This window comes from Pelophylax lessonae, assembly GCF_965119305.1.
Source record: "Pelophylax lessonae genome assembly, chromosome: 4".
Lineage (NCBI taxonomy): Eukaryota > Metazoa > Chordata > Amphibia > Anura > Ranidae > Pelophylax > Pelophylax lessonae.
Window position 1 is genome coordinate 139,042,116 of NC_138771.1, and position 21,414 is coordinate 139,063,529.

General features: G+C 40.1%; 1 protein-coding gene across 9 annotated transcripts in view; it reads right to left on the bottom strand.

Moving 5' to 3' along the window:
• Positions 1–2,275: 2,275 nt before the first annotated feature.
• Positions 2,276–21,414, bottom strand: part of ALPK3 (alpha kinase 3) — a 186,282-nt gene continuing 167,143 nt past the window's right edge. Inside the window, exons 2-13 of one of the 9 annotated variants that reach the window (XM_082256699.1) lie at positions 20,300–20,815; positions 20,111–20,164; positions 19,052–20,065; positions 15,685–17,635; positions 12,302–12,449; positions 11,041–11,168; positions 9,781–9,816; positions 9,063–9,337; positions 5,624–5,712; positions 5,101–5,318; positions 4,947–4,995; positions 2,276–3,941 (exon numbers count right to left, since the gene is read on the bottom strand). In XM_082256699.1, the coding sequence (XP_082112825.1) occupies positions 3,599–3,941; positions 4,947–4,995; positions 5,101–5,318; positions 5,624–5,712; positions 9,063–9,337; positions 9,781–9,816; positions 11,041–11,168; positions 12,302–12,449; positions 15,685–17,635; positions 19,052–20,065; positions 20,111–20,164; positions 20,300–20,746 (4,752 nt within the window). In that variant the 5' untranslated portion in view covers positions 20,747–20,815 and the 3' untranslated portion in view covers positions 2,276–3,598. Of the gene's footprint in view, positions 3,942–4,946; positions 4,996–5,100; positions 5,319–5,623; positions 5,713–9,062; positions 9,338–9,780; positions 9,817–11,040; positions 11,169–12,301; positions 12,450–15,684; positions 17,636–19,051; positions 20,205–20,299; positions 21,373–21,414 lie in introns of those variants that run through there. The other 8 variants (XM_082256700.1, XM_082256701.1, XM_082256703.1 and 5 more) reach the window with 8 other exon arrangements.

A 21,414-nucleotide genomic window follows, 5' to 3' on the forward strand; every position in this document is an offset into this window, starting at 1 on the left:
CACAATCAGCAATATAAATCTGAACAAAAAATTTGAAAAAAATATTTGGCATTTATTTCAGTCAGGACATGCCAATTTTGTGAGGTGCTGTCACTTCTATACTTTCTGGATCCCCTGAAATGTCTACACTTTCTCGCAGTGAAGATTAGGCGTGACCCTATTCCACAAAGTGACCCATCAACAGGTCTAACGAAGCTCATGGTAGAACAGAGGACACATATCATGGGTTACGCAAATATCAACCTTGAGATAGTCATGATCTATAGAGTTTCTTTACAGTGACATGTCCTCAAGCAATAGATATGTACCGAGACTTTAAGTAGAACTTTAGGCAAAACTTTTTTTTTTCATTTTCGATAGAGTCGATTTTTTGTCAGATTTCTTTTTGCCATCTGTGCCCTATTAGGAAGATTTCTCTTCACTTCATGTCCCATAGCAAAAACAGGAAGTTAGAGGGAATACTTGCAAATCAAGGGAATTCCTTGGGGGTACCCCCCAGTTCACCAGAACTAGTGTTCCCATTGGAAGATTTCCCCTCTATTACTTTTCTGGGGACAACCCAAAATTTGGGATTTTCTTTTACTTTAATGTTCAATGATTATAGTAAACAGGACAAATAGGAAGGTTGAAACTCTTTAACGGGGGTACAGACAGTGATAAAAACTGACAAGTGTTCTAATCCATTTCCATTCTATCTAAACTAAAAAAAAAAAAAAAAAAAGTTTTGCCTTTATACTTTAATGCTATCTAGAAACACCATAGATGTAGTAGCTTTATTGTTCCTACGGGTTTACTCTAAGGTGTGCCTGGGCATATTTGAGTGGTCTAGGGGAACTAATGGAGTATTTTTCATTAATACATGAGATGTATATACAGAAAAAGAATTTAAAGATCGATACCAATTCTCAGTTGTCAGTCATTGCTACATTTTAATGACGTGCTTCAAGGATCCCAGTACAACAAAATGTGCAAATAGGAACATTCAATGTATCACAAATCACATCTATTAAACAAGGCAAAAATATCCACAATGATAAAAAGCACATACCAAACGAGGCAAAGTGACTGTGTGTGGCACACTGCCAGGCAGTTCTGAAGCAACCGATCATAGTGCAAAGTGATACAGCCCTGCTTACACATATGTACAGAAGTTTGGTCACAGGTTAAGTGCATGACCACCCTCTGCAAAACTTGAACCTCACAATACACTAATAAGGGATTTAAAATGCTTGGATTATATGTTTGCATATCTATATCCCCGGAGTGGTTACATGATAACAGTACATTTAGGTAAACAATACAATTAGGCTCCTAATACGGCTAAATCTTCATAAATAGGAAGTTTAGCACCTCTGCCAAACTGTTTGTAAGGGAGGCTTTGGAAATTGTTGTGTAGTGACCACATACACATTCACATGTGGCCATGATGCATTCATTTTCTATCCTACCTGTTCAAAGTAAATCTTGATGTCTGCACCCTATACAGGGGTCAGTTATCAGCAAGTAAAGCTAAAACAGTTTCTGGTCAAATATGCAGCGTATGCCTTGGTAGCTTTACTTTAGAGTGCAGTCCAATCTTTAGTGCTGAAACTGAAAGTACTATAGTCACTTTGCCTCCAGAGCGCCATTCATTTTTTGCTGCAAATGGGCTCTTGACCTTGCTCACAAATACTTAAATGTATGGGCAGAAACCAGTAAATGAGCAGTCCACGATAACATTAACTCTACAATTTGAAAATCTAGGACAGACTATAGAATTTGTTAATGCCAGAATATAAGCCAATACTACAACAGCCAATGTGGCAGGCATCTGTTAGTTTGTCACAATAATGTTTACGAATCTCCAAAATGAACCTGGATGCAGTGATCTAGGTTAGCTGTGCTGAATCTTATAATCTTGTGATCATCTGAATGCCTTATCTTATACTTGAACTGAAGGCAGTATTTTATCACAGCACATCTACATCTTGTGACTTAGAGTGGAACTGTCTTGGGAAAATAATAAGTGAGCAACAAAAAGTCAACTCAACCATTAGGTACATATTTTGACGTTGGCTGTGATTTGCATTCAGTTTTAAGTTTATGGGAGGCAAGGAGAGATTTAAGCTCGGTATTTATGTCATGCAGAGGATGAGCTAAAGATTAAATCGATTTTTTTCCTAGTAATTAATAATGTAAGTGTAATATTTGTTATCATTGGATAGTCTAGAGCCTTGCCATATGTGGATACCCATTGTAACAGCACATAAACTCTCTGCACCATCACAAATTCTACAAGAGTAATGTAGTGCTGGGTTTCCTTTGTGTTGACTATGTGCATACTTATAGATGCAATTTAGAGTCTTTACAGATGTGTAAAGACTAATCATTCACAGGTAACTAATACAGCTGACTAGGAACAATGATAGCAGGGACAGCAACTGCTACTAGTTCCATGTTACTAGAGGATCCATTGACTGATTATTTTTCTCTTTCTTCATTAATATATCAATAGAAGCATTAAGTAGTAGATATTTTAATGCCAACAAGGTTCTTTTCTAATGAGGAAAAATGTGTGTGGTCAGTATTAGAAAAAATGAAGAGCTTTTGGCAGACCCTGGTTTGTGTTTTGCCTCAGGACCGAGATGAGTTGAGTCATGGCCTTTTACAGCCAAGTACAGTACTACTACAACTTATCCCTGGTACATTGTTGTGAGTCTACTGTGAATTATGCCATGTTTTGGTCTTGAGATCTTTGGCTAATAAGTCCTTTAGTGATTCAGAACACCAGTGAACTGCAGACTTACAGACTAAATCACCCTGAGTTATAGCAAAATACTTGCATGCTAGTGCATAAATCAACATGTTTGCTTCAGAGAATGATTAACAGCATTACACGTGTCTTCTGAAGCTTGGTACACAAGAACTGAGAGCCATTGTTTTAATCAGATTCCTGATTTAATAGGATTTGCTGATGCGAATAGAAGTCTACCTTTGTCCGTTAATGAATTTTCTATTTGTGTTACTTTGAGTGAGGCACTGGATCAGCACTTTGCTGTTTATGGCCAGTAAACATCACAAAGTATCACTATTTAGGAAAAGCATATCCTGTAAATGCTCTTATACAAACCAAAGTTGGTGAAACAGTGTATTTGAAGTGGAACAGAAGATATTGTAAATGTTTGTGCTTTTTTCTGATGTGTATCCTGCAGACTAAATTGTGTAACGGAGGTGCAGTCATCATCTCACATACTAAGATACCTCATTGGAATTGAACTTTTCGTTTTTCCATATGTCCCAACAAATGTCTTTGAGATTGATTCAATAGTTCTGAAATACAGCTTTCCTGTATTTGCAGCATCATAAATTGACACATCTTCCATACATAATACAACATGTCCATAGAACATGCACCTTCCATGCTCATCCTCTGCTTAGTTATAACAGATCCTCTGCAGGTCAGACTGTCAACAGCCTTTTTGCTTTAGTGTGAAATACAGAAGAAGAATATGTCACTTCAAAAAATGTCCTTTGTGTCTTCTTAGTTTGTTGAATTCAATAGTCAATTTGTAGTCATGTCCAGGTATAGAGAGTAAAAAAAAATATATAGCTGTAGCTGTTATTGTAATTTTGTATCATTTCCTTTATTTTTTGCACCTGGTTGTGATTCCCCAGTTTCCATGGCTTTTCTTGTAGATTTAGGGCTGACCCCACCTTTTTTATTATTTTGTGGGGCTGTTAAAGTCTTCTTTTGTATCTGGGGACTTGACTGAGAAGACCCAGAGCCAGATTTCCTTGGCATCTGAGGACTTCTTGAGCCCTTTGGTTTAGCTGGAGGCTGGAGACTTTCCATTGTTTTAAGTGACTTTAGGCTAAGCATTTCACAGTAGCTATTGCATTGGTGAATTGATGGAAATTCCTCAAGGATCTCTGGATAGCAGCTCTCTTTTAGTCCTTGATATCTAGAAATACAAACAGTTCAGTGAAGAAATGAGCATAACTAGGTTTTGTTTGAGTAGACCAAAACCGGCGCCACCAAAGTACACCAAACACTGCTATTAAGTTTTAACTAGCACATTTAACAAGCATTAACAACTGACAAATTAGAGTTGACCTTGCAGATAAACACAAATTTGTGGTAGCTGTTTTACCTGGGAAAGGATGTGCAATGATGACCATCATGTCCTGGTGCTTATATAACCCTGCTAAATGTAGGTATAAATGCTAGTTGCATTGGGAAAAACCATTAATTTTTGTATATTGAACACCTAACTACATTATATGTCTTTTTATTTATTTTTTTATATCTGCTTGTTTTGGCTTTCAAGAATGGCTTATTAATCTAAAGTATTAAAATAATTAGAAGAAATGTGTTAAACATTGGTGAAAAGTGCAATGAAAAATACTATAATAATTATTAGCTTTATTAGTGTTTTGCATAATTATATTTTTAGTGCTTATTTATTGAGTTTTTCCAAAAAATGTAGAAACAGTAACTTTAGCAATTAGGCATTGCAAACCATGAAGGGCGTACAGATGCTCTTGAAGACTCTAGACTATTTTAACTCTAAAAAACACAACTGTCTTTGATGTGTGGATGTCAGATATACAAATCATTATATATAGATGCAAGGAAACCACCCACTCTAATATTATCCTTCTCTTTTTACATTCACTCTAGTTATCCCAAAAGTAGGAGATACCTTAAAAAGCATTTTGAGCATACATTGAGGCAAGATGATTTAAAGAGTGGACACTTTTTGGTCTCTAATAAGAGAAGGGGAATGTCAATATTTGCAAACAAAAGTACATTTGTACTGACCTAGGTTTCCCTTTTTAAAAATGATTCTTTGTATTACCTATTTGAATCTATTACAGTGTCCATCAAATGGAGGAAGCGCTGACAATATAGCTGCTTAATTTAAAAGTAATGGATAAAATAGTGTCATATCCTTCATTGTACTTACCCCTTAGTTTTTGTGGCAATAGCTATGTTGGTTAGTTTCCATCCAACACCTGTACAAAAAAGATACAATGGCATTTTAGGGAAGTCATTGACTTAACACTTTCTAAAGTATTACTGAGTTTCTGCAATGACTACATCTAATTTTAATGTCTCACCTTCTAGAGTGGTGACAAGGAAATTGCTATTAGTCCACTGAAATACCCAATGCTGAAAGGTGCAGCATTTTTGCTCTATTTCTGAGGAGTTCTTGAAGTGTAATTTTCCTGTAATATCCCTGACACAGTACTTTTCAAATTTTCCTTCTAGGTCCTCTTCTATGGTAGCATAGGGGACATTGTTGGCAGGTCGATAGATTAGATTTAGAGGTAAGATTCTAAAGAAGTAAAAAACAGTTCACATTTTACCATGCTTGCAATTTATGGATTACCCTAATCCATACTATACTGTACAATGCAAGTCCTTGGGATAGCAGTCAAATGCTGTAAAAAAAAAATAGAATCCTAAAAAACTTACTTTAAGGCCATAAAAATAAAATGTACATACATAAGGTTGTAGGCATGGGTTCACATATTTAAACATATACTGTACCTCACCAGAAAAGCTAGTCTGTCAATTATTCTGTAGTGAAGGATTCAATGTGTATATAAAAAACAGGGCTGACCATGGCTCAAAACTTACTCAAGGATCTGTCCAAAGTTTGGAACACCTCTGCATTCCGCTGCAAATATCTTGCAGTATTCACGGGTAGTATTCTGAATTTTACATTCCTTTAGAGAAAAAAGTTAACATATTAGGATGCTGATATGTTAGCTTAAGTTTGCATTACATGTTGATTTGCATAACCCAGTTGTAGAGGTTCACTTTGGTTAAAAGTTGGGCTCCAAGCAAACATCCAAATATACAGATGAAATACACACTCTGCATTGGAGCTGTTTTACCTGCCAAAGAATTAGCATTTCTGCCCATTCAGTTCTTAGGATGAGGTATACAGTCCTGCCCCATAGCAAAGCCCTGTCTGGCAGAGCAGAACACCTTTTCTCTGCTGCAAAAGGGCAAACTCACAGTGTTTTTTTTTTTTTTGCTCCTCTTGTCATTGTATAGCCCAGGTCAGCAACAAGTGGAATGCTGTTTTTCAGTCCATTGTGGCCAGGTGACTGGTAGATCGCCTGGGCTTTCTGACCTGCTGACACATAGCCTGGGTGAACATGCTGGGGAAGGAGGACAACTACTTACAGGTATGTAGCTCACAGGCGGCTCCAGCCCCTGAGGGAACAGCGCTGCAGAGGCAGCAGTTCTCTGATGGTATCAGCCAGCTAAATAAGCTGAAGCCTCTTCTAAAGTTCCATTAGGTGCATAAAGATGCTATTGTGCCCATATAACTGATATTGTGCCCATTATACCTGCACCCATCCAGCAGGAACCATTCAAGTGAATGAGGTCGCTCTCCAAGTGTCCTGCAACCTTGGGCAGTATAGCAACCAATGGGGTTAAATCAGACTGTGAGGAGGCCTTGTATCGCCTCCTCACTACCTGCTTTAACCCCTTGGACCCAGCATGAAACATGCAGTTGTGGGGCGCTTGCAGAGTGGCCCAATTTACTTGAATGGATCGTGATTGGGAGGCGGTAGCACCCACCAAAAGCAACAGGGGATTTAATTCCTTCTGCAGCATGTGTACATATTTGGCTGCTGCCTTAACATCTAAAGGAGGCAGAGATTAGGGGCGTTCAACTCACTTGCAGGGTTTTATTACCCCCCCCAACTTTATGTGTGTATGAGCCTTAAGGGTGCCACTGCAGGATGCACCTATAGGGCTCATTCACAAGTACAGCAGGCACTGCTGCTCCTCTGAAAAGCGATCTGAGTATGTTTGACAGCTGGAGAGGAGGCGATATGTTGCCTCCTCACCACCTGATTTAAGCCCATGATTGCCGTGCGACCGCGACAGAGTAGTACGGCAATTCGAGTTTTAAATCAGGTGTGAGGAGGCAAAACTGTGCGTGATCTTTGACATTTTGCATGTTGTTAAGGTAGATTTTCACCTCTTTAACCTCCCTGGCGGTATTCCCGAGTGTGGCTCCGGGTGGGATTTCACTGCCATAAGCGGTAACCCCGAGCCACACTCAGGGTGCCGCCAGGGAGCATCGCTGGATCCTTGTCGAGGGTACTTACCTTGTCACCAGGATCCAGCAATGTGTCCCTTTGGCATACGGCGGCTGGAGCTTCTGCCCGATGCTGTAGAGCCCCGTCTTCCGTCTCCTGCGACGTGACGCTCGCAGGGGGGTGGAACCGGCGGCAAATTTGAAAAGTTATACACACAAGCACACTGATTTCATTGTAAAATAAAATAAACTGATATAAGTTTGCCCCCCAGTGCCCTTTCCTGCAGTTTTACTGTACTTTTTATATACTGTATATATATATATATATACAGTATATTCAATTGAAAAGCAAGATGGGATAAATGAAGGTGTGTGAAAAACAGCCGGTCCCTAGTTTGAAATACTTACCCACCAGTCTGCTAACAAACCAAAATAAACCTGTCTAACAATATAAGTTAAAAACAGGAGTTTAGTTAACACACATTTGCAAATGCATGCGGAAGCTGCAAGGCCAACAACAAGGCATCCTGCGTTTCTTGCAGAACCTAACACTAAATAACACTACTCAACCTGAGTGTCCAAATGTCTTCACAGAAGAAAGTACATGCTTGCTAATAGATGGATGGGAAACAGATGGGATTGGAGACCGCCCAATCGTCCCCCACCTGCTCCAATCCATGACTGGCAATAAAAAACCATGGGGTGCAAACTAAATGTGATCGGCTGGGAAACACACACCCCCATCCCTTTAGTAAAGATGTTATAGTCAAATGGGGACTTTGAGTGAGACACCCGCCTGTGAAGCAAGCGTCTCCATCCCTAGTAAGATACAAGAAATGGGCAATTTGGGACTTTATGTGAGAACTGGCGAGCACTGCCATGCGTTTTTCATTGCCAGTCATGGATTGGAGCAGGTGGGGGAGGATTGGGCGGTCTCCAATCCCATCTGTTTCCCATCCATCTATTAGCAAGCATGTACTTTCTTCTGTGAAGACACTTGGACACTCAGGTTGAGTAGTGTTATTTAGTGTTAGGTTCTGCAAGAAACGCAGGATGCCTTGTTGTTGGCCTTGCAGCTTCCGCATGCATTTGCAAATGTGTGTTAACTAAACTCCTGTTTTTAACTTATATTGTTAGACAGGTTTATTTTGGTTTGTTAGCAGATTGGTGGGTAAGTATTTCAAACTAGGGACCGGCTGTTTTTCATACACCTTCATTTATCCCATCTTGCTTTTCAATTGACTATTCACAGGGATGGAGACACTGAGCAGTGCTCGCCATTTCTCACATAAAGTCCCAAATTGCCCATTTCTTATATATACAGTATATATATATATATATACAGTATATATATATATATATATATATATATATATATATATATATATATATATATATATATATATACAGTATATATATATATATATATATATATACATATACATATATATACATACATATATACACATACTGTATATCTATATATACATATATATATATATATATACGTATATATATATATATATATATATATATACTCTTTAACTTATTTATAGTTATTTATTATATTATAATTTTTGATTTTGTGTTTCAAACTTTATCATACCCGAGATGTTATAAAGAAGAACGCACAGTAAAAAAAATCATATGTAAATAGTTGGTTTGGGCTGCTCGTCCTTCAGAATTACATGCAAAATAATTGTACCGCTTTCAGCACCTAAAATCGGAAAGAATCATACCACCAGGGAGGTTAAGGTTGCCTACCCCTGCTGTATAGTGACAGGAGATGCAGCAGACTGATGATCTCATCTCCTTGCCACACTGCTCTTCACACCTGGAGGCATGTTTCTACTTTGCATATGAGCACTGAAGCAGCACTGATTGGCTCCTTGTGCTGATCTTTCATAACAAAACCTCAAGTGTGTCTCCTTCCTTTCTAAATCAAGTGTTAAGGGAATGTCAACTGATTTCCCCATCCAATTTTATGACAAATGTGCAAAATAAACAGATGCTTACCTGAATGGTGATATCATAATTCTTTTCCACTAAGGTGTTTTCATTCTTGGTCCCAAAAGTTATTAAGTTTCGAATTTTGATAATACAGGTTTTCCCTGAGTCAACAATTGGTTCCAACCCATAAATCGCCTTTACTTTGCAAGCCTTTCTCAAAAATCCTTTTCCAGCATGAGGTTCCTCCATGACTATTCTTCCAAAAAACTTGTCTGCCCAGTAGCCAGAATCAGCCAAGCCTTTTGCAAATACCATTGGTGTCATCTCTATCTCTTCTCCAACTGAAACAGCAACAGAAAATGTTTACAGTTTTACAAACACCAAACTCACTATACTAGAAATGCTCATTATCACTCAGATTTTTTAAAAATACTGGATAATTATGGCAACTAACAAGTGATTCCCCCCAAAAATAGTACAACCTTTCCAATGAGTGTACACTTAAAGTTAGATGAGGCTCGATTTAGTGGGATATTATAGTGAAGATTGAATTACATTAACAAGGATCTGATTTTGGCTACCCAAACTCAATTCCATGTTGCCTAGTCTACAAAAACCTATTGCATCTATTTTAGCTAGTTGTTTTGTGCCCTGACTTATGTGCAGTTCAGCTTTACTCACTGCCTGCTTTTTTTAAACAATCTGATATTGCAGATTTTATTGTTTTTTTTATTTGATATCATCAGATTGTTCCTAGTCATGCACTATAGATCACATACAATACCTTCAGCTTCCTCCCTGGAGATAAATCCAGCCAAAACTGAAAAGCAAAACAAAAAATTATATGCATTTATATTAGGTTACCTAACAATATACAGCAGAATACAAACGCAGTATGCATTAAAGGCAAATACACATTAGAATATTATTATTGAGGCATTATATATTGATGTACAAATAATTTATCATTTTTTCTCTGCTTTGTTAACCACTTAAGCCCCGGAGGATTTGGCTGCTAAAAGACCAGGAGGTATTTTGCGATTCGGCACTGCGTGATTTTAACGGACAATTGCGCGGTCGTGCGATGCTGTACCTAAACAAATTTGACGTCCTTTTTTTCCCACAAACAGAGCTTTCTTTTGGTGGTATTTGATCACCTGTGCGATTTTTTGATCACGCGCTATAAACAAAAAAAGAGCGTCAATTTTGCAAAAATAACAATATTTTTCACATTTTTTTATATGAAATTCCCCCCCAAAGAAAAGTAAAAATCAAAATTTTTTAACATTTTCAGCCAATTTGTTTTATGCTACATATGTTTGGTAACAAAAATCGCAAAAAGAGTATTTTGATTGGTTTGCGTAAAAGTTATCGCGTTTACTAACAAAGGGAAAGATTTTTGTCATTTTTGTTGTTTTTTTTTAACGCATAATGGCGGCGATCTGCGATTTTTTTTGCGGTACTGCGACATTGGGGGGGACAGATCGGACCCTTGACTGACATTTTTGACACTTTTGGGGTTACCAGTGACATTTCTACAGTAATCAGTGCTATATATATATATATATATATATATATGCACTGTTACTGTAAAATTACACTGGCAGTGAAGGGGTTAACTTTATTTGAGAGGGAGGGGCTGTGTGTGTCCCTAGGGGCCTGATTCTAACTGTGATTGGCTGTGGCTTGAGCTGTAGGAACACTGATCAACGGTCCTACATAGTAGAACCGTATGATCAGTGTTTCTACACAGGGGAGAATGACAGGCAGCTTGTTTACACAAGCTGCCTGCCTTTCTCCCTCTCCCCTGACGATCGCAGAGTGACCGGCGGACATCAGGTCTGCCGGTCACACGCGCGGGGGGGTCCGTGACCGCGTGGGAGCGCGCCGCCGGCGCCTCACAGGCTAGCGACGTATATATACGTCACTTTGCCTGTAAGGGGCTGACCGCCGCAGTATATCTACTTGCGGCGGTCGGCAAGCGGTTAAAGCACAAAAAGACAATAAAAATAGACAATGGAAACAGACAAAAAAATACACTTACTCTCTGCACTCAGAAGGCAGTCTGTTGAATCAGTACCATATTCATTCTCAATGGTGCACTGATACACTCCACAGTCTTTCACTGATGCCTGTACAATTGCAAGAGCCACTTGTCCTTCATCTCCAGCACTATGAAAAAAAAAGAATGCAAGTGATTGTAAAGTCATGTTTTCTTTTAAATAACAAACATGGTATACTTACCTCCTCTGTGCAGTTTGGATTTGCACAGAGCAGCCCAGATCCTCCTCTTATCGGGTCTCTCGTTGATGCTCCTGGCCCCTCCCTCCTATCCAGTGCCCCCACACAAGCAGCTTGCTTTGGGGGCACCCGAACTGAGCTGCAGCACCGTGTGTCCATTCAGACACGGAGCTGCCATTCAGACCACCCAAATCCCCTTCTCTCTCTTGATTAACTAACTGACCTTGATTGACAGCCAAGGGAGCCAATGGCACCGGGGCGGTGTCTCAGCCAATCAGGAGGGAAAGTCCCGGACGACCGAGGAACTTGTGGACGTCGCTAGACAGAATTGGGGCACAGGTAAGTGCTGGGGGTGCTTAGGGGGTGCTGGGGAGGATGCTACACACAAAAGGCTTTGAGACAAAAGAATGAATTAAGATAAAAAACCTTCTTCCTTTACAACTCCTTTCAGTTTACACTTTTCTCCGAGGTATGCTATGCATTTTACATTTAAAGTGTTACTAAAACCCAGGGCCCTTCATTCACTATATCTGGTCTCCCACAGGACACACAACATAGAAATGCAATTGTTTTATCAAATATAATCTACTAAATACCTATTCTCATCAGCAGTTAGAGCAGCCTTGTGAGCCTTGTGACTTATTTTTTTGTCTGGCCAAGAACTGGTTAAAGCTTGTAAGAGGAGTTTTCATTCTCCTCTGACTGTCCTATGAGGCTGCATGACCCCTGACCCTCTGTCTGGAGAGTGATGATTGGCCCTGTGTGGATCAAATGCACCCTTCCAAAGAAAAACAAAAAAAACTCGCTAGCAATACACACCAAACTGAGCATGTGCAGAGTGCCCCCAAGATTCTGTACTGTCAGGAGGCAAGCAGAATTTACTCTTTGTTTCAGATTTTACTGAAGTGTATGTACCTGCCTGCAACTATTGTGTATATTTATCAGAATAATATTTTGCAAATGCAAGTTTGTTAAGTACATCAAATTTATTTTAGCCATATACTGACTGTGCTGGCTTTATATCATTAGATACAGAAATGTATACCCAAAAATGTGAGCATTACCATCTCTTTACTTTTGCCACTTGAACTTCATCTTTGTACCATGTAATATCGGAGTCACTTAAAATATTGAAGAACTGGCACCAAAGTTTTAAATTCCCTGATGCATCCGAAAATTGTTCTGCTCGTATTTTCCGAATTACCTGTGGAGCTTAAGAAAATACACATTTCTTAATTATTTTAACAATTTTTATTGAAGCAAACTGAAAGTTGAAATATTCTATTTTTTTTAGTTTTGGATACAGTGGGGCAGACACAGATGTCCTAATTTACAGATTTACACCTTCTGCCTGGATTTTAATTCATGGTAATATTGTTTTTTAAATAGTTATTGACTAGGCTACAAAGTATATACCTTTAACTCGAGCCGTGAACTAGAGGGGGAAGACAGTGAAGCTAGCAAATGCATAAGGACCACATTGAGAACTAATATAAATAAAAACAGAAGAAAACTGATACAGTTCCCAATATTTCAAGTAATCCCTTCTTTTGCCAATGCAGGTCAAAGTCAGTTCAGTATTTAACCCTTGATTCTCCCAGCAACACATTATATTCACTTTTCCTCACTCCCATGCTACTCTGCTTGGCTGTTGGTACCAGAGACGGGATATGTAAAGATATTGGACTGCTTCTCTGCCCCAGTATGATAGCACTGGACCAATCACAAGGAACCAACACTGTCACACGAAAGAAGAAAAGTGAGTCACATGCTCCTATCAAGTGCTAGGTATTTAACTTCACACTCTTTGGCTAAGTGAAGAGGCCGGCAAGTAAAGGAAATATGATTATAAGTAGATGGGGTGGTGGGGGTTTAATGACCCTCTTTGTTTGCCCTGAAAGGGCAAGCAAAAGTGCTCACTTTAGTGCAGGCATTTACAAAGCAATAGCACAATATATTATTTACATTATCTCACAAAAGTGAGTACACCTCTTACATTTTTGTAAATATTTTTATATATCTTTTCATGTGACAACACTGAAGAAATGACACTTTGCTACAATGTAAAGTAGTGAGTGTACAGCTTGTATAACAGTGTATATTTGCTGTCCCATCAAAATAACTCAACACACAGCCAGTAATGTCTAAACCGCTGGCACCAAAAGTGACTACACCCCTAAAAGAAGATATCCAAATTGGGCCCAATTAGCCATTTTCCCTCCCCACTGCCCTGGATGGGTGAATGAGTTCCAACTCCTTTTGCCAATAAGGTTTACTTTTGTTTTCTAACAAAATTCTTCAGGATAAAAAAAAGATGATTTTTAATCTTAATCTAAATCTTGCATTGTATCTTTGAGAGAATATCCACATTTAAAGTCCCCAATTCAATATAATTCAATATAACCTAAGGTTTATTTTGGATTCAGTTGTATAGATGTAAGCATTGATCATTCAGAAACAGAAATCAGGCATTGGCAACAGTATGTATTTACTAACAGACATATCAGTCTGGATGTCACACCACTCCCTCAAACTCAACCTGTCTAAAACCAAGCTAATAATATTTCCTCCCCCACCTGCCCCTTCCCCTGACTTCTACCCATCCCTGCATGCCAGGGTGCTAGGTGTTTTTCTAGACTCTGAATGCTCCTTTCGGTCCCACATCCAATCACTTTCCAAAACTTTCTGCCTCAACCTCAGTAAAGTCTGCATAATACACCCCTTCCTAACCAATGAAACCACAAAGCTCCTAATTCACTTCCTGGTTATCTCTCGCCTCGTCTACTGCAACTCCCTCCTCATTGGCTTACCTTTAAATAGGTTATTCCCTATTGAGTCCATCATGAAGGCTGCTGCCAGACTCATCCTTTTTACAAACTGCTCAGAGTGTATTACCCCTCTCCAATCCCTCTTTTGGCTGCCACTCACCCAATGAATTAAATTCAAAATACTAACAATAACGTACAAAGCCATGCATGACTTGGCCCTCAGCTACATCACTAACCTAGTCTAAAAATACCAACCAAATCATTCTCTTAATTTCTCCCAAGACCTCCTTCTTTCTAGCTCCTATGTCACCTCCTCCCATACTGGCCTCTAGGACTTCTCCCAAACCTCTCCCATTCTTTGGAAATCCCTACCCTAATCTGTCCAACTATCCACTTTTAGGCGATCCCTTAAAACCTTTCTCTTCAGAGAAGCCTATCCTACCTCCACCTAACAACTGTACTTTCATTTTATTCATCAGCTCATCCCCCACAGTTATTACCTTTTGTATCACTTGACCCTCCCTTTTAGATCATATGTTCCAACGAGCAGGGCCCTCTGATACCTCCTGTATTGAATTGTATTGTAACTGCAAAGTTTGCCCTAACATTGTAAAGCGATGCGCAAACTGTTGGCGCTATATACATCCTGTATAATAATAATAATATTCAACATAGACTTCAAACACAAAGGTCATTTGGGTTGGTTTGTTTGCCATGTTCAGTTAAAATGCTTGTGACAGGAGTCACTTTGGGCATGGGGGTTGTGGACCCCAAATTTCTTTAAAGAGGCTGGGAGACACCATGTCCAGCCTTGTGTATCTTTCTTATGTTTAAGTCACCCTGCATCTTTTATGGATGCAGGGTGACCGGGAGGGTGGTGTACACTGAGAATATGGTTTGGACTATTTCAAATGGGACAATATATGCATTACCCATATCTCTCAGGAAATATGGAGATCTACCTTATTCCTGTACACTGTAAGGCACAGGAAGTGCAACTCCTAATTTGGGCATTCCAGGAAATAGGAGAGACACCTTGTCTGCTAATCCATGTGTATTAGCTGCAGAGAGAGGGGGGGATTGTTTCCAGCAGCCCCTCCTAAAGAATGTGCTTTTGTCTAAAATAGGACAGTATGTTAATTGGGTCTGAGACTATTGATAAGCATGTTAATGAGCTCACCTGGCTGTCTACTAAGGGAGGTAATTACACAGTCATTGTTCATGTGGTATTCTCAAAGTATATATAAATGCTGTGTTTCTTTCAATAAAGGAGAAGAGAGTTACTCTTGATCGAACCTCACTACAGAGCTTTGTCTCATACTTGGGGGGGGGGGGGGGAATTATTGATGGGCTTCATGTATGGCGTATTGGAGTGGTCGATAGCTGTCCTGGTGTTCGGGAGCGGATTATCCTAGACGACTGTAACCCCTGTTATATTTGGGGTGTCGTTATAATGCTGAAGAAATAATAATTGGTGCAATAAATTCTGGGCTTAGTATAACTCATAGGTTGTACTTTATGGACTGGTGTCTTTTTTCGACCTTACTAACTATGTAACTACATAACTAGATAACTCATAATGTTTAGGGTTGCTTCTGGATTAAAGAATTGTTTAGAGAATCTTTATGGTTTCCAGCAGAAAATACAACATATCTGAACTATGTCATTAAATGACCCACCTTTATAAGGATCGTTTACTTTTTTAGTTTCTGTAATCTGTGGTTCTTCCTTAGGTGGAACACCTGAATCTTTTGTTTCTTGAGCACTAGAGTCAGATGCCTTTTTTTGATCCACAGTTTCTTCACATATCCTTGGAACTTCAAGCATAGTCATTCTTCGGGTTGTACCAGGGGAACGTCTTTCTACTGGAGGAGACTGAGATGCCAAAAGTGAGCTACTTTTTCTAGACAATCCTGGCGATACATTGGGGCTCCCTTTTTTGGAAGGTGGAGTTATGGAACCCATGTTACCATCATCTTGACCCTCCAGTTGTTTAGGCTTAGGAAGATATATCTTACGGCGAGCACCAGAAGCCAGCTCCTGGGGCGTTGCCGAAGGGATTAAAGATAAGTTCTCACTAGACCTCCATTTACGATTGCTGTCTCTTTGGGGTTCATTCAGCATACTTCTAGGTGCATTCTCAGACGGTAGGCTACCGACAACTATAGAAGGCACAGATAATGCAGCTATGGAATTTGACCCTGCAGCTATTTTAGCTGCAATTTTTCTTGAAGTGGAAGGACTAAAACTTAGGTCTTCTTTAGTTAAGAAGGTTTCTTCATTAATGCCCTTTGAATTTCTCTTTGGTGTCACTGGACTCATTGGAGCACTTTCCACTTGGGCTATTTCTCCTTTCCTTGAAAAATCAGTGATTCTCCTGGGAATTGTTGGACTTATTATTAATGAATCTGCACTTTGAACCATGTCTTCTTCAGATGATGGAGACCGTATACCTGAAGTGGAAGAGGAATGCATGCTTTCTGGACTCTGTGGAGAGTCACTCTCCTTTCCAGATTCATAAACCTTCCTGGAACTTGGGGGACTTCTTTCAGGTGAATACATGTCTCCAGACAATTCTTGATGAGCTTCAGTCAGGTTTCTTTGGCTATTTGTTTTCACTTTATGGTCTTCAGTATCTGCTGTTTTAATGTGAAACAACATCAACAAAGAATTTTTCAGGGTTGTTACCAGACTGTGATCCTGTTTATCTTGATGTTGTGATACATTTTCCTGAACAATTTCCTGCTCTGATTGTAAAGAAAGTTGTTCAGTGGAAGGCAGATCTGTTTCAAGTACCTTCTCTTTAAAGGTTGAACTGTTAGTTACCAATTGCTCAGATTCTTCATCATGTCTCATATTTTGCTGCAAGGCTGGCATTGAAACATGTTCTTTAGCCTGTTGTACATTTATTGAAGCTTGCAAGGAAATAGGATCTACAGAGCTTTCATTCTTAGTAATCACTCCAGACTCCAAAGCTTTTTTCACATCGCGAAGGAGGGTCACTACTGACTGGTTTTGATCACTTAGTAATAATTTCGATGAACTGTCTGCTGTAGTATCAGCATCCTTTACATTTTCACCTATTTCTGCAAAATTTTCTTGAGTTGGTAATTCTGATGATACTTCAGATGTTATATCTGTTTCTGCTACTGTTTTGTTCATTTGCTCAGTTAAATTTATTGTGCTAGTGAGAGAGACATCATCTAACAGCAGTTCATTGTGTCTTGTTTTAAATTGGTGTGCCTTGAGTTTCTCCTCCTCCTCAGTCATCTCAACTTCATTGGAACATGTACCTGCAACTTTTGGGCGTTGTATAGACTTTTCATTGGGAAGCTCTGTAATATTTAGTAAGCCTTCATCACTTTCTACAGACTGTTTCTCATTTATTTGTACATCAGATTCTAGTTGTGAACGAGATTCTTGTTGCTCAACCTGAGTCACAGCACTCAGTGCAAATGTTTCTTCTAGTGTAGTAGACTCTTCAATTTCCATATGTATTGGTTCTGGTGAGTGTGGACATTTCAAATTAATCTTCTCTTCCATGTTTTCTTCTGCTTTTGCAACCTTGGTTTCACTGCTGTCAGTTAGTTTCACTACAGGAGTTCCCGTGTATTCTGAGGGCCCTGGCTTCTGGAAGAAATATACCAGTGAGGAAATAAATCAGTTGGTATTTTACATAAAATACTCAGCATATTATTAGGTTGAAATTTTCTTACGTTTATTGATCTATACGTATTTACTCATATACCCTGTTTCCCTGAAAATAAGCCCTACCCCGAAAATAAGACCTAGCGTTAATTTTGGGGATGGCTGCAATATAAGCCCTACCCTAAAAATAAGATCTAGTTAAAGTTGTTCTAAAAACATGTAATCTGTTTTGTAAAAAAAATTATATAATGTACAGTGTGTCTCCTTTATTGTGGAAAATAGATTATTTACAGTGCCGCTGGGCACTCACGTGACCTGAGATAGATCTCCTCTCCTCTCTCCTTGATGTCAGTGGCCCCTCACTCTGCAGTGCTCAAAGTGGGGAAGAAGAGCTCCAGCGGGTCATGTGAGCGCCCAATGGCGCTGTAAATAAGATATTTCCCACTGTAAAGTTACAAAAAGAGACACCCTGCACATTATATAATCTTTTTGCAAAACGGATTATATAATTTTATAATGCCTTTAATCAAGGTTTATTTTTGGGATTACAGAATGGCCGACTGCTGACTCCTGAGCTGGGGGGGGGGGGGGGAGAGAAGACAGGGGACACAGGAACTTTAAAAAAAAACATTTTATTGTTTTATTCCAGGTTTTTTAGAACAAAGAGAGAGGTAAATGACACGGTACAAGCACTGTGCTGTCTATCATGCCATAAGGAATCAGGATTTTTTTTTTGTTAGGGTTACAACCACTTTAAGATCGTCATGGTGACATGACTGTTTTTGAATACATGTAAATTATTGTACATACCGTAAATAAATAAGACCACCCCTAAAAATAAGCCGTAGTGTGTTTTTTGCAGCAAAAATTAATATAAGACCCGGTCTTATTTTCGGGGAAACACGGTAGTATAAAAAGGCACTTTTTGGTAAGGAATTCCAAAAGTGATCAAAAGCTCTCCACTAAAGTGCTGCAAAGAGGGTAAAAAAAGACATAACTTTCAATATGAAATAAAAAAAAGGAGATTATTACCCAAAGATAGTGGATGGGGCAGTGACAATCATTCTTTAATGCCCCAGTTGAAAACTGTGGAGCAAACAGCCAAATAATATTAGGTTGTATCTGTGCTATAAACCAATGATGCTGGATGCACGTTTGATCTCTGGGACATAAAGGTTTGCATAGCTCTGCCTACTCTCTTTAAATGAGGAACCCTTATTTGTGGATTTTTGATAGAAGCAATTAGGATGCTGAATGTCATCTTTATTTAGAGAAGCTTTAATAACAATACCAGTGATACGTATTATTATAAGGTCATTCATTGCTAGATTTAAGATATTGCGAGCTGTGAATAAATCTTCAGTAAAACAAAAAACAGTTTCAAAACATATATGCTACCTCCTGTATCTTGGCCTTTTGAGCTTTTGCCTTCTCAGATTGAGTAGTCTGTGCCTTTGCCTTCTGTGCCTCTACTTCCATGGCCTCTGCCATTTGTGCCTCTGCTTTCATTTTCTTTTCCCTTTGTGTCTCTTTTTTAATGTCCTTTGCCTTCTGTGCCTCGACCCTCTGTGCTTCTGCCTTCATGACCACTGTTCTCTGTTCCCCTGCCTTTATTGCCTCTGTATTATGTGTCTCTTCCTTCAATGCCTCTACCAAATGTGTATCTGCCTTAACTGCTTTAGCCCTCTGTACATCTGGTTTCTGTACCTCTGCTCCCTGTGCCTCTGCATTTAATGCCTCCACTATTTGTGCCTCTGACTTCATTGCCTTATCCTTTTGTGCATCTTCTGTCTGCTCCTCTGCTTTCTGTGTCTCTGCCCTCTTTTCTTCCTTTTCCTCTGCCTTCTGTGCCTCTGCCCTATGTGCCTCTGATTTTATTGTCTCCACCTTCATTGTCTCTGCTCTCTGTATTTGTGCCTTCTGTGCCCCTGCCCTCTGTGACTCTGCCTTTATTGCCTCTGTCTTCATTGCCCCTGCCCTCTGTGCCTCTGCCCTCTGTGCCCCTGCTTTTATTGCTTTTACCTTCCTTGTCTCTACCCTCTGCACCTCTGCCTTCTGTGCCTCTTCCCCTTGTGCCTCTGCCTTCATTGCTACTGTTCTCTGCTCCCCTGCCTTAATTGTCTCTGCATTATGTGCCTCTTCCTTCAATGCCTCTGCCAAATGCGTATTTGCTTTAATTGTCTTAGCCCTCTGTGCATCTGCTTTCTGTACCTTTGCCCCCTGTACCTCTGCCTTTAATGCCTCTGCTTTTTGTGCCTCTGACTTCATTGCCTTATCCTTCTGTGCATCTTCTGTCTGGGCCTCTGCTTTCTGTGTCTCTGCCCTCTTTTCCTTTGCCTTCATTGCCTCTGCCTTCTTTGCTTTTTCCTCTTGTGTGCCTGCCCTCTCATCCTCTGTCTTCTGTTCTTCTGCCTTCATTGTCTCTGCACTATGTGCTTCTGCTTTTATTGTCTCTACCTTCATTGTCTCTGCTCTCTGTATTTTTTCCTTCTGTGCACCTGCCATCTGTGACTCTGCCTTCATTGCCTCTGCCTTCTGTGCCTCTGCTTTCATTTTCTTTTCCCTTTGTGTCTCTTTTTTAATGTCTTCTGCCTTCTGTGCCTCGACCCTCTGTGCTATTGTCTTCAGGGCCTCAGCCCTCGGTACCTCTGCCGTCATTGCCTCTGTCTTCTGTGCCTCTGTTTTCATCGCCCCTGCCCTTTGCGCCTCTGCCTTCTTTGCCTCTGCTCTCTGTGCCCCTGCTTTTATTGCCTCTGCCCTTTGTACCTCTGCTTTTATTGCTTCTACTTTCGTTGTCTCTACCCTCTGTACCGCTGCCTTCTGTGCCTCTGTCCCCTGTGCCTCTGCCTTCATTGTAACTGTTCTCTGTTCCCCTGCCTTTATTGCCTCTGTATCATGTGTCTCTGTCTTCAATGCCTCTGCCAAATGCAAATCTGCCTTAATTGCCTTAGCCCTCTGTACCTCTGCCCCCTGTACCTCTGCCTTTAATGCCTCTGCTTTTTGTGCCTCTGACTTCATTGCTTTATCCTTCTGTGCATTTTCTGTTTGGGCCTCTGCTTTCTGTGTCTCTGCCCTATTTTCCTTTGCCTTCATTGCATCTGCCTTCTTTGCTTCTTCCTCCTGTGCCCCTGCCCTGTCTTCCTCTGCCTTCTGTTCTTCTGCCTTCATTGTCTCTGCCCTATGTGCTTCTGCTTTTATTGTCTCTTCCTTCATTGTCTCTGCTCTCTTTATTTTTGCCTCCTGTGCCCCTTCCCTCTGTGACTCTGCCTTTATTGCCTCTGCCTTATGTGCCTCTGCTTTTAATTCATTTTCCCTTTGTATCTCTTTTTTAATGTTCTCTGCCTTCTGTGCCTCGACCCTCTGTGCTACTGCCTTCATGGCCCCAGCCCTCAGTACCTCTGCCATTTTTGCTTCTGCTCTCTGTGCTTCTGCCTTCACAACCACTGTTCTCTGTTCCCCTGCCTTTATTGCCTCTGTATTATGTGCCTCTTCCTTCAATGCCTCTGCCAAATGTGCATCTGCTTTATTTTTCTTGGCCCTCTGTACATATGCTTTCTGTACCTCTGCCCCCTGTGCCTCTGCCTTTAATGTCTCCGCTATTTGTGCCTCTGACTTCATTGCCTTATCCTTCTGTGCATCTTTGCACTGGTCCTCTGCTTTCTGTGTCTCTACCCTCTTTTCCTTTGCCTTCATTGCCTCTGCCTTCTTTGCTTCTCCCTTCTGTGATCCTGCCCTCTCTTCCTCTGCCCTCTGTTCCTCTG